At 36.0% G+C, this 14,232-nt stretch overlaps 1 protein-coding gene across 1 annotated transcript; it reads right to left on the bottom strand.

The window, feature by feature from the left end:
- Positions 1-11,534: 11,534 nt before the first annotated feature.
- LOC306641663 (protein BEX5-like) lies at positions 11,535-12,249 on the bottom strand. The gene has a single exon (XM_079106843.1). It carries the CDS (start codon positions 12,025-12,027, stop codon positions 11,686-11,688), a length of 342 nt encoding a protein of 113 aa, XP_078962969.1. The 5' UTR covers positions 12,028-12,249; the 3' UTR covers positions 11,535-11,685.
- Between the last annotated feature and the right edge of the window lie 1,983 nt (positions 12,250-14,232).

Raw genomic sequence — 14,232 nt, forward strand, 5'->3', positions numbered from 1 at the left:
ATTCCTATAACACTCAGAATTGAAATGGTAGTGGCATCATTGTTGCTATTGTTGATTTGCATTTTATTTTAAAAAGTTAAATTGTTTTTAAGGAAAATAAAAATTGAAAAGTGGATTGTCTTCTGTTTTACTTCTAATTGGCACATAATAATTGCACATTTTATGGGATATGGTATGATCTTTCAATATATGTGGGCTAAATTTTTTAAAACAGCTATACTGAAGTATAATTTAAATGAATACATTTAAAGCATACAACTTGATAAATTTTTGACATAATATCTATACCATGGAGCCCATTATCACAATCAGGATAATGAAGACCTCCATCACTCTTAGAGGTTTCCTTGCAGCACTTCTCTTCTTTCTGCCCTCTCCTGTCTAACCCCCACACCACCCCAGGCAACCACTCACATGCTTTTTATCACTGCTAGTTCTACTAGTTTAGAAGAGTTTCCATTTTGTAGAATATCACATAAATGGAATCATGTACTATGTGCTTTGTTTTCTTTTATATGGTGTCTGTCACATACATAAATATTTTGAGATTTGTCCATATTCTTGCATTTTCAATAGCGAATTCTTTTTCTCTGCTGATTTATGTTCCATTGTATGGTTATACCACAGTTTGTTTATCCATTAACCTGATGATGATAGATCTTTGATTCACTTCCAATGTTTTGTAGTCATGAATAAAACTTAGGAGCATTCAGGCATGAGTGTTTAGATGGATGCATGCTTTAATTTCTCTTTTGGAATACCTAAGTGGAATGGCTTGATCCTATGATAATTATATGTTTCTACATTTAAGAAATTGCCAAATTGTGTTTTGGAAGTACTTCTGTCATTTCACATTCCTGCCAGCAGAGTTTGAATGTTCCATTTTTTTCACATCTCTGCCAACATGTGCAATGGGCAGTCTTTGGTTTCGGTCATTTAATAGGTAGGCAGTGTACCTCCCCAAGGTTTTAATTTGTGTTTGCTTAATAGCTAATGATGTTGAACATCTTTTAATATGCTTATTTGCTAGTTTTACATCTTCTTTAGTGAAGTTTCTGTTCAAAATTTTGCCTAATTAAAACATGTTAGAAAAAAGTATATTTTCATGGATAGTTTCAAAAACTATGTTACTGGAGAGTTTTTTGAAGGTGTAGAGCACAGAAACCCTGAGGAGTAGGCACAGCATTTTCTTAGGAGCACAAAGTCAGCACTTAGTGTGGCTCGCTGCAACTGCCATTTGCCATGAATAATTATTTCTCACTTTCTTTGAGAAAGTAGAGGAAAAACAAACAAAAAAACAGACTGTTTTTCCTCCTTATTGAGTTTTCAGAGTTCTTTATGTACTCTAGATAGAAATCCCTGATTAGATTTATATGATTTTCAAATTTATTTATATGATTTTCAAATTTCTCTTCCAGATTTTGCCTTGTGTTTTAATCTCCTGTTAATGACTTTTGAAACTAGACTTAAGATTTAGGCAAATTTATCAAGACTTTTTTATTAAGTAAATTTATTAAAGTTTTTTTTAATGAATAGTCCTTTAAAGTCATATGTAGACATCGTTGACAAACTAACAGTCACAAAGATTGTCTCCTATGTCTTCTTCAAGAACTCGTATAGTTTTAGGTTTATATTTAAATTTATGATTCCTCCTGAGTTAGTATTATGTGAGGTATAGAACAAACTCCATTCTTCAGAACTTGGATATTCAATTGTAATTGTACCATTTGTTGATAAAATTATTATTTGTCCATTAAACTGCCTTTCCATCTTTGCAAAAAATATCAGTTGTTCATACACGTATGGGTCTATTTTTGTGTTCTCTATTCTGCTTCAATGACTTGTTTGCTATCTGTATGCTAATACCACACTGTCTTGATTACCATAGCTCAGGGGTCAGTAAACTTTTTCTATAATGGGTCAGATAGTAAATATTTTAGGTTTCATGGGGCACATGTATGTCTTTTGTAGCATTTTAAGCAACCAGTTAAAACACAAGAACCCTTCTTCGTTTGAGGACTTTAAATGATGGATTAAATTTGGTCTTTAAATGATGGGTTAAATTTGGTCTGTAGATTTTGGTTTGATAATTTCTGCTATAGCTTTATAGTACATTTTGAGAGTAAGTTGTGTTAATCCTTCAACTTTGTTTTTTATTTTCAAAGTTGTTTTGGCTCTTTTGTCCTTTGCATTTCTATTTGAACTTTATAATCTATTTGTCATTTTATACAAAAATACCTTTTGGGATTTTGATTGGTCTTTGGTTTGGGAATTGTATTGATTGTCTAGGTAAATTTCAGGAGAAAAGACATCTTTAAAATATTGAGTCTCTGACTCATGAATATGATCTCTCTCTCCATTTATTTGGATCTTTATTAGTTTCTCTCAACAATTAGTGGTGACAGGTTTCATGTACATTTTGCCACATATAACCTTAGGTATTTAATTTTTTGAAGCGACTGTAAAAAGTAGTGTTTTAAAAATTCAACTTCCATTTTTGTTGCTTGTATGTAGACTTTTCAATGTTGATTTTGTAGGTATAAACCTTTGTAAACTCATTCAATAATTTTGTTACCTTTTACTCATAAGATTTTCTTTCAAGAAGATGTTGTTACCAGCAAGTGAAGATATTTTTAATTTTTCCTTCTCACTTTGGACAACTTTTATTTATTTTCCTTGCCTTTTTGCACTGGTTATAACCTCCAGAACAATGTTGAAGGGATGAGAAAATATGAACTTATCTTTTTCCTGAACTTAAGGGATGTGTTAGATTTATTTTCTCGAAGTTTTGAAGGTTGAAAGTCCCAGACCTAAGTGTGGCAGGTTTTTTTCCTTCTAAGGCCTGTCTCCTTGACATGCAGTGTCCACCTGTGCCTGTGGTCTTTTCTTTTCTTTGTTTTGGTGCTGGGGATCGAACCCAGGGCCTTGTGCTTGCAAGACAAGCACTCTACCGACTGAGCTATCTCTCCAGCCCTCTGTGGTCTTTTCTTTGTGCATCTACATCCTCTTGTCATAAGGATACAGGTCATATTGGATAAGGACCCCCTGACGTCTCCTTATTTCACCTTAATTATTTCCTTTAAGACCTTATCTCCAAATAATTTGTCACATTCTGAGGTGGGTTATGATTTCAACATATAAGTTTGGGGGTGACTCATCTGAGCTCATACAGGGGGAAAGCATTCAGTATTTGATGGTTAAGTACAATGTTAGCTGTAGGTTTTTATAGAAACCCTTAATTAAATTATAGAAGTTCTCCTCTGTTCTTAGTTTGCTGAGAGTATTTACTAGAAATTAATGAAATTAATTTTGCAAGTTGACAAATACTTTTTATCTACAGAGATGATAATGTGATTTTTCTTAGTTTATTTATATTGTGCATTTAGAATGTTAACCCAACCTTATATTCCTGGGATAAACTCTAGTTGGTTGTGAATTAACATATATATATATATATATATATATATATATATATATATATATATATATATATATATATATGATAGGGTCCCACTAAGTTGTTTACAGCCTTGCTAAATTGTTGAGGTTGGCCTGGAACTTGCGATCATCCTGCCTCAGCCTTCCAAGTGACTGGGATTACAGATGTGCACCACTATCAGGCATGGATTAACTTTTTTATGTATTGTTGGATTCAATTTTCAGAGAGGTACTAGGTAAAACTACCAAAATGTAAGTGATATGCATACATAAAAAATAAATAAGTTCAAATCCAAGAGAATTCTTTGAAAGTTTGAATAGTTAAAAAGAGAAGAGGGGCAGATTCTCTGAGGAGGGGCAGCCTAAGGAGATTCATCTGCGAAGGGTGAGGCTCCCAGGCCCAGGAGGTAGGGCCGGGCCCCTGGGAACTTTGCAGAGGAAGGCAGCCCAGCCCAGGCAGTAGCTGTAAATTGAGGGGAACCTCTAGGAGGGAACTGACCAGCGAGACCTCCCCACCGGGTGAGTCTTCCCTGCCGGGTGAGGTTTCCCCACAAGGACAGTAAAATCAGAGACTCAGGCCCAAACAGGCCTTGCCTCAGCCCACAGCCTAGGTCCCCTTTGGATGGCCATTGGTCAACAAGTGGAGGCACCTCTGCCCACTAGCAGGGATTATACCCCACCTGAAGGCCACCACTCCTAGAGAGGCATCTTCCTTGTGGAGCACCGCACTATCAACTTCCTCCAAGACTTCAGCCTACTGAAGGCTAAGGGGGGATATATATAGAAATCTTCAGGGACATTGTAAGTCAATAGAGGAAATCTGCAATATCTCAGTGGTCCTCTGATACCTGAACAATATGAGAAAACAAGGAAAGAAAATGCTGCAAACAAATCTAGATGTTACATCAATAAAACCCAATGACAGCATGGCAGAAGAAATGACAGAAAAGGAGTTCAGATTGTACATAATTAAAATGATCAGAGAAGCAAACGATGAGATGAAAGAGCAAAGGCAAGCATTGAATGATCGCACCAATCGACAGTTAAAAGAGCAAATACAGGAAGCAAAAGATCATTTCAATAAAGAGTTAGAGATATTGAAAAAAAACCAAACAGAAATCCTTGACATGAAGGAAACAATAAACCAAATTAAGAACTCCATAGAAAGCATATCCAGTAGGATAGAACACCTGGAAGACAGAACCTCAGACATTGAAGACAAAATATTTAACCTTGAAAACAAAGTTGAACAAACAGAGAAGATGGTAAGAAATCATGAACAGAATCTACAAGAACTATGGGATATCATGAAAAGGCCAAATTTAAGAATTATTGGGATTGAGGAAGGCCTAGAGAAACAAGCCAAAGGAATGAACAATTTATTCAATGAAATAATATCAGAAAATTTCCCAAATCTGAAGAATGAAATGGAAAATCAAGTTCAAGAGGCTTATAGGACTCCAAATACACAAAATTACAACAGACCCACACCAAGGCACATTATAATGAAAATACCTAACTTACAAAATAAAGACAGAATTTTAAAGGCTGTGAGAGAAAAGAACCAAATTACATTCAGGGGGAAACCAATACAGATATCAGCAGATTTATCAATCCAGACCCTAAAAGCTAGAAGGGCCTGGAACAACATTTTTCAAGCCCTGAAAGAAAATGGATGCCAACCAAGAATCTTATACCCAGCAAAACTTACCTTCAAATTTGACGTTGAAATAAAATCCTTCCATGATAAACAAAAGCTAAAAGAATTTACAAAAAGAAAGCCAGCACTACAGAACATTCTCAGCAAAATATTCCATGAGGAAGAGATGAAAAACAAAGAAGCAAATCAGCAAAGGGAGGAATTATCCTAAAGGAATTGTCAAATAAAGGAGGAAACAAGTTGTGTCAAACAAATAAATAAACAAAATTTAAAAAATGAATCAAATGACCGGGAAACTAAATCATTTCTCTATAATAACCCTGAATGTTAATGGCCTGAATTGATCAATCAAAAGACATAGACTGGCAGACTGGATTAAAAAGAAAGATCCAACAATATGTTGCCTGCAAGAGACTCACCTCATAGAAAAAGATACCCATCGACTAAAGGTGAAAGGATGGGGAAAAACATACCATGCACATGGACTCAGCAAAAAAGCTGGAGTATCCATCCTCATTTCAGATAATGTGGACTTCAAGCCAAAGTTAGTCAGAAGGGATAAAGAAGGCATTTCATACTGCTTAAGGGAAGCATAAATCAGCAAGATATAACAATCATAAACATCTATGCCCCAAACAGTGGCTCATACATGTATGTCAAACAAATCCTTCTCAATTTCAGGAACCAAATAGACCATAACACACAATAATACTAGGTGATTTTAACACGCCTCTCTCACCACTGGACAGATCTTCCAGACAAAAATTGAACAAAGAAACCATAGATCTCAATAACACAATCAATAATTTAGACTTAACGGACATTTATAGAATATACCATCCAACCAAGAGTGAATACACTTTCTTCTCAGCAGCACATGGATCCTTCTCTAAAATAGACCATATATTATGCCACAAAGCTAATGTTAGCAAATACAAGAAGATAGAGACACTACCATGTATTCTATCAGATCATAATGGATTGAAGTTAGAAATAAATGAAAGAGTAAAAAAAAAAAAAAAATAAATAAATAAAATAAAAAGAGAAGAAATCGATCTTTGATATTTCATGTATAAAATTGAACTTCAAGTTAATACCATTAAAACCATATCTAACTGTTTTTAAAAAAATTTTTTCTTTAGTTGTGGATAGACCTTTATTTAATTTATTTATTTGTATGTGGTGCTGAGTATCAAATCCTGTGTCTCACACATGCTAGGCAAGTGTTCTACCACTGAGCCACAACCCCAGTCCAAAAACCATATGTAACTGTTTAAACTGTTTCAATGATGTTAACTTGAAAATATTGAATAAATCTGCCTCAAAGCAATAGCTTAGGTATCACCCTTGAATGACACAATTACTTGATATATTTTTGAACTTGCTAATGATATGGAAGACCAACTCGAAGAATAAGCAAATCTGGCAAAGTACGTTTCTTTATAAACCTGACGTGTGCATAGATATCACTAACTTGCTATGGTTTTAATATATGTGCAATCTGAACATGATGATGGTTTGAAAAATTTAGTTTTTTCCAGCTTCCTTGTTGACAATTATAATTAGATCCTAACGATATGAAACTGTGAAAGATTAAAAATTTAACAAGTATGTTTTAGAGTTTTATGTTTTGTGTAGAAGTATATTCTGAAGTCACAATTGCAATGAAACGAAAACTTTCTGGGGTAGTCACCAAAATCAAGAACCTGGGGCCAGAAGAAAAAACATCACATTGTTTCCATTATTGAAAAAAAAAATCTTGCTATGAAAAAAATGTCAGCCAAAATAGAAGATGTGCCAATGACATTGTAACAATTGCAGATTAACTCCAGAGTAAGGCACTGCATTCTAGATTGTTTTTTTTACTCTGTGATAATATGGAAGATGAATTATAAATGACTTCCATTGCACATTGAAGCACAATGATTACAAAAATAAAAGTTGAGAATGCTTGATCTATGGAAGAAACTGTTAATATTTCTCCAAGATAAGAAAACTGTTATGTCTTATCTTTTTAAAGAGGGGAATTGGATGGCTGGACTTGCTTATTTGTCTCTTATCTTTGATATTATAATGATCCTACTACTTCTTGAAAGGAAAGAGTACAGCATGATTTTTAATGTCTGATAAGATCAAAGGACAAAAGAAGATAGTTAAAAGCTTGGGAGAATGGTTTCTACAGATTGTTATGACATGTTCCATAACTTAACAACAATCATCAAATAAGTCATGATCTTAATATTCCAAAAATGCAAGAAGTTATCACCAACACCTTATAGAATTTGGCAGAATTTTTGTATTTTATTTTTCATTAAAAGAAGCCCATTATGTAAGAATAATTCATTGATATGACAGTCATTCCTTTCATTGAGAGATCATTTAAATTTAATTATAACTTTATATGAAAAAGTTTTTGAGGCAGTAACTGATAAAGGATTGAAAATAAAACTTGAAAATAAAATATCATATTATTTTCTTCATTTTGCATAAAGATCAGATGTAAATATCTTAAACTTACTAAAATTCCCTTAAAAATTATTCTTACTATCCTGTTAGCATACTTCTGTAAGACTGGCTTCTCTCCTATAAGTGTTATTAAAGTACAGAAACAATTTAGATTTACATTATCACCAGTGAGAAGCTCTGTGACCAATCCAAACGATCAGATACATTAACAAGCATAAAGCATGCTCATTTGCCTTGTTAAGAACTTTAACACTGAAAACCATCTGCTTCTTCAATGTGTGCATTTAAGTGCTTAATATGGAAACTTATTCTTTCACAGGTAGCTCTTTGTTTAGTTACAATTGCAAAATGACAAAAGTTATAATTATATCAGCAATTCTTTCTTTATTTGCCTATATAGACATCTTTAACAAAGGTGCACATTTTTGGCTATTCTTTTCTTGTTAATATTTGTTCATATATTTATTGAAATACAATTTTATATCTGATAATTATCATACATTTGTAGTTTGTGTTTTGTATTTTTTTTAAAATGTATCTTTCTAGTACAGTTTTTAAGATAAATTTTATTTTTAGTAGAGTTTCAGAGAAAAATGTCAGAGTTGGCACAAAGAGTTTCCATATATTGTTATGGTTTGGATGTGAGGTATCCCTCCAAGCTCCTGTTAATGTAGGGATATGCAGAGGTGCAATGGCTGGGTATGAGAGCTGTAACCTCGTCAGTCTATCCTGGTTTGAACTGACTGACTGGGTGATAACATAGGCAGGTGAGTTGTGACTGTAGAAGGTGGGTCACTGGGGATGTGCCCTGGAAGGGACATCTTCCTGGTCAGCACTGCCCTCCCACTTCGTGGCTTCCATCAGGTGAGCTGCTTTTCTCCCCCTTGCCCTTTGTCCATGATGTGCTGCCTCATCTTGGCCAAAAGCAGTGGAGTTGGTCATCTATGATGGGAGACCTCTGAAACTATGAGCTCCCCCAAACCTTCTCTAAGTTGTTTTTGTCAGATATATTGGTCACAGTGACTACACGCTGACTAGCACATATACCCTATACTATCTCAATTATTATTAACATTATTATTATTTGTAACAGCATTATTAACTTTGGTATTTATCATACATGTTACAATTAGTGAACCAATACTAAAATATTCTTATTAATCAAATTCACATTTTAGTCAGGTTTTCATTTTATTTAATGCTCTTTTCTTTTCTAAGATTCCATCCTGGATGCCACATTACATATAATTGTATCTCCATAGGTTTCTCTTATCTGTGAAAGTTTCTGAGACTTTCCTTACTTTTGAGGAGTACTTGTTGGGTATTTTGTAGAATGTCCCTCAGTTGAGATTTGTCTGATGTTGTTCTCATGATTAGGATTATGTTATAGTAATCTGCTTTTGCTTGTTTGTTTGTTTTTTGGGTTTCTTCTGGTACTGGGGGATTGAACTCTGGGGCACTTGACACTGAGCCACATCCCCAGACCTATTTTGTATTTTTATTTAGAGACAGGCTCTCACTGAGTTGCTTAGCACCTCTCTTCTGCTGAGGCTGACTTTGAATTGATGACCCTCCTGCCTTAGTCTCCCAAGCTGCTTCCATTACAGGCGTGAACCACTGTGCCCAGCTGGTAATCCGTTTTAAAAATCACATTTTATAAATGCATTGATGTGTGGTGGATTGCATGTTTAAAACCAACCACAAACAAGCTCGCTCTTGTCACAGATGATTGGTAATACAGCACTCAGGTAAAAGTTGGGTTGCTCCTAGAATTCAGGCCACCCTGAATGACCCAGGGAGAGGTTCATCCAGGCTCCTGTGGATTCTAGAGACTTTTGTTCTGATGACTTTGCTCCAATGTGTTTTGGTTTCATGTCTCTCTCATTGATCTTTAGATTTCAGGGGGGAGGGACTCTAATGAACCCAACTTTGTAAAGGGCAACTAATAAATGTGCAGTGATGTTGGGGTGGGTTTTCAGGTGTGCGCTTTACTGGGACGTCAGACTGGGAGTATTTTTTTTTTTAGCTTACTCACCTCTACTTCTAATTCCCAAACCCTAACTATTTCATTCTTCTTTCAGAGTAGGAAATTTTCTCTTTTCTCAAGGGGGATTTCCATTTACTACCTTTTCAAACAGAGAAATCCAAGGCACGGAACGGATCTCTATTCTTTGGTTTTAATCAGAGAATGGGCCTCATTTTTAATCAGAGAATTAGAGTTTTAATCAGTTCCAGTTCTACTTCTTTTCTCTTAAATATATTTTCATCTTCTTGCTTGCTTTCAGTGCTCTAGTGAAAGAATTAGACATTGCAAACATGATGCATCTATTTGCCCATTTTGATATTCTGTGGATAATAAACATGAAATTGCTAACTAACATCTATGTCCTTTTCCATCTGAGCCTCTGTTGCGCCTCCAAACTGCCTTCAGTCATTTTCCCCTCAATGTAACCTGCCCAAGAAACTCAAGGCCTCTAGGAGCACAGCTGACTTTATCCTTGTCTAGCTTGAAGCCCTGTATGTCCTCCACTGGCCTGGCATTGTCTCAGGACCAGCAATAAGTATCATGTGAGAACTTGCTAGAAAAGCAAATTCTCAGACCCCACCCAGACCTACTGAATCAGAAACTGGGGACAAGCCAAGTTTTCAAAACCCTTCAGGCAATTCTGAGGCATGCTAACATTGGAGAACCCCTAGTCAAGGGGACAAAATACAAGAGAAAGTCAGCTTCTTCTCCCCCGTTTCCTGCCTTGCATTTTACATTACAGTAATTAGTAGCCTTCTGAAGTTGCTGCCTAAACCATTCCCCAGCTCATTCTCAGTTGTTTACTCAAGTAGGCCCTCCTGGTGGAGGGTCCCTGCCTGCTACCTGGCCGACTCCTACTAACACCACTACACTCAGCTCTGGGAGAACATTTCTCCAGGAAACATCCTTCTACACACCCTTAGAGGTTCCCTGGGATCTTGTGCCCATCTCATCATTGAACATAAGCCCACCACATTATATTTGTTTACTTATTTCTATTCGTGCTACTATGTTATGAGTTCTTTTTATTAAAGACTAGGCTTCATTCTTTTCTTGTGAGTGTGGTACTAGGTATTGAACCCAGGGGGTGCTCCACCACTGAGCTACATCCCCAGCCCCTTTTTCAATTTTTAATTTTTTAATTTTTAAAAATATTTTGAGACTGGGTTTTGCTAAGTTACCCAGGCTGACCTTGAACTTGGCTCCTCCTGCCTCAGTCTCCCGAGTGGCTGGGATTGCAGGCCTGCACCACCACACTGGGATCACTTCATTCATTTTTTATTTGGAGTACCTAGTCCTGTGTTTGAACACATGACACGTAGCTGGTTATTTGACAATCACTGAATGATTTATGAATGAGTGAGATTATGAATGAATAAATAGTTGTCAATGTTTCTGTCACATCTATGCTTCTATTCCTGCATTCTCCTTAGCCAAGTAAAAATTCTTTCAAATCTCCAGAATGGCAAGCACAGGGAATGTTAATTCTTTCCCCTCTGCTGCTTCATGTTATCAAGTACAAAACAGATCTTTCCTGTCTTATTACTTCCAGTTTACGTATTTTAAGACTCCCACACTTGGTCTAAGGACCTATCTTAGCTCCTCTCAGTCAACGACATTATCAGACTGCTGATTTGGCAGCAGCAGATTCATCTGGTTGATTTCTGTCACCTAACAGTTGACTGGTGCATCTGAGTTTGCTTAGGTGTCCTCAGGTGGATTGTGTTATCTGAAATCAGTGGATGTGCTTTTTAAAAATTTGTCTCAATGCTCCCTTAGGGCTTCTCTATGCTGCTAGGGTAGAGGTATGTATTTAAAAGAAGAAAACATCTCACTGATCTTTGTCCATTTTCTTATTTCATCTTTTTTTTTTTTTTTTTGCTTTTTAAATTGCTTTATTAACTTTACAAGATGTAATAAATCTTTTTTCATGCATGTTCATGACACTCCCCTGCTGAGAAACTTATAGACTAGGTCAAAATGAAATCTCCAAATAGAATATAGAAGAACACCAAAAGGTTCACAATAAAGGGTACAACAAGAAAATACAAGGTTGGAAAGCAGGGGGTTGAGTTATGATTATTAACCTCAAGATTCAAGGCATAAGGCAAAACTCATCATGATGATCATGGTGAGGGGGGTCCCCTATAAGAATACGCAGACTGTACCTCAACTGAAGCTCCCTAATTTTCCTCCTTAGCTCTCTCATCTCCTCCATGAACCTTTCCATATCATCTGCATCTCCATCTATCATATCAATGTTATTACCAAGCCTATTGGGCACATCCTCTCCAAAATCCTGGGCATGTGGAGCCCAAACTCCTCTAATATTTCCTCCAGGCTGCTGGCCTTCACCACCTTCTAATGGGCGAGCTTCTTCCTCATTCTTTACTGGGGCCTGATCCCCAACTTTGTTTTCCTGGGGGACATTTTCCATGTTGAGGTTTTTCCTGTGTCTTCTTTCTGTAGAGATCAGAAGCTGCCTTTCTCTCAGCAGTCAAATCTGCTGTGCCAAGGGACCTCACGACCTGCCAGATCAGGCTCAGCTTCTACTTTCCTCCTTCTCTGGGCACACTGTTTGCCCGCTTCAGAGAGCACAGCCACAGAAGACTATCAGGACCGCAACTGGGAGGAGAGACTAATCCACCCTGGGTCTGGAAGGGGCCACGTCACTGTGAGCTCAGATTCCCAATTCTTATTTCATCTTTTATTAAGGAACCCTATGTCTTGCATTTATCAAAGGCATGTGTCGTCAGAGAAAATGGAAAATGAAACATTAAGTAGTCCTGTATAAAATGGCAGAAGCAGAAAACAGAGGTTGGTTCCCAAAGTACTTTGTCTTCTGCATCCATGCATCCCTGCATAATCCAGATGTGCTCATTTGTTTTCCCATCTGCTATAGGATGTGCACAACAGCAGTCTCTTGGGGCTGTCAGGCTATGCCCATCTGGCTACATGCCTCTCCCAGCTTCCCCTTGGTCATCACAGATTGCAATTAGAACTGTACCTTCTGGCCATTGGTTTGGCTAGAATAATAATAAAAACAATAAGTAATTATGATCAGTATTTAAAATTTATTCAGAAGGAAACTGTAACAGTAGATATTACATTTCCCAAGGTTACATAGTGAATTACCTATAGACCTGGAAGTAGAACCATTTCTAATTCTAATTTAGTTACTGCATCAGAGGGAACCAGGAAGGAAGTGGCCTGAGGGTACCTTGTGCAATGGAGTGTGCAGAATGTTTATGTGATATCAGCTTCAGGTGCACTCAGGTGGATGCAAGGGAGCAGTGGTCTTCAAAGCAAGGGCCCTTGAGTTAGTCTGCTCAGGATTGAATTTTTGCTTTTCCACTGCACAGCTGTGCACACTGAACAAGTCACTCAAATTCTCTGAACCCTAATTCCTCCTCTGTAAAATGGGGTAAATAATAACAATTATTCCTTATGATTGTTTTGAGGTTTAGATGAGTAAATATGAAATACCGATACTTTCACAAATGTACCCCAACTATCAGAATAAAAGGAAATGTGACAAAAGAAAAAGCCTATTGAAAAAATATAAGACATCTAAAAGAGAAAATTGTCATGATCATAATTACTCATTTTTATTATTGTTCTAGCCAATAAATTATGCCTTAGTTATAATAAGAAATAATAAAGGTTAATTCCTATTATTATATTGAAAATTCTTCTGTGAAGACATCTCTGAGTATATTAATGAAGACATACTATTCTTTTTTTTTTTTTATTTCTTTGAACCTGGGCTTACTTTTTAATGACTCAACTTAGCAGTCCAAAACATACTTGCTAATAGTCTTTAATAATTACTAAAGGTATATTCAGCTTGTCTTCTTAATCATGTTGCAAACTCCAGAGCATACTCTATGCTGTATCTGTCTCCTGAATCACTGCCAAGCTCTTAATTAATATTTGATCTTTAGATACAATGACTTAGATTTCACTAGTTTTTCAAAAATTGTTTTTAAAACAAACTGCCAGGAATCTCAGGTTTTTATATACTTTTATGTAAGTTATATTATTTGCATTTTATAATAACACTGTGAAAACTGGGTACGATGATGCACGCCTGTAATCCCACTAACTGGGGAGACTGAGACAGGAGGATTGCAAGTTTGAGGCCAGCCTGGGCAATTTAATGAGACCCTGTCACAAAATGAAAATAAAAATAGGTATGGGGGATGTAACTCAGTGGTGGAACACCCTTGGATTAAATAAATAAATAAATAAATATTTAAAATAAATAAATAAATATACAGTGCTGTGCTGGTGAGAACATTTTCTTATGCTTATTTTACAGATGACAAATACGAGCATCTGAGCATTTAAATAAAATAATTATTAAGTTCATAGGCCAGAATTTAAACTCATGTTCTGACTCCAAAATTATAAATATATATATACTTCATATATATTTATACATGTATACATTATATAATTAGACTATCTACCTATCTATATACACATGTATTAGACTAGACTGTGACTAACAGTCATCTGCTTTATAACTTTCTCTTTTTCACCCATTGAAGATGGGAGTTAAAGCAGGCATATTTAGAAGGGGATAGAAATCAGGGTTTCAGATAGAGAGGATACAAATGGAATTGGACCATATCTTCCA

Source organism: Sciurus vulgaris (genome assembly GCF_902686455.1).
Source record: "Sciurus vulgaris genome assembly, chromosome: 12".
NCBI classification, from domain to species: Eukaryota; Metazoa; Chordata; class Mammalia; order Rodentia; family Sciuridae; genus Sciurus; species Sciurus vulgaris.

Excerpts from the sequence above, each read along its gene's own strand:
- LOC306641663 (XM_079106843.1), bottom strand. The coding sequence starts at position 12,027 with ATGGAAAATGTCCCCCAGGAAAACAAAGTTGGGGATCAGGCCCCAGTA.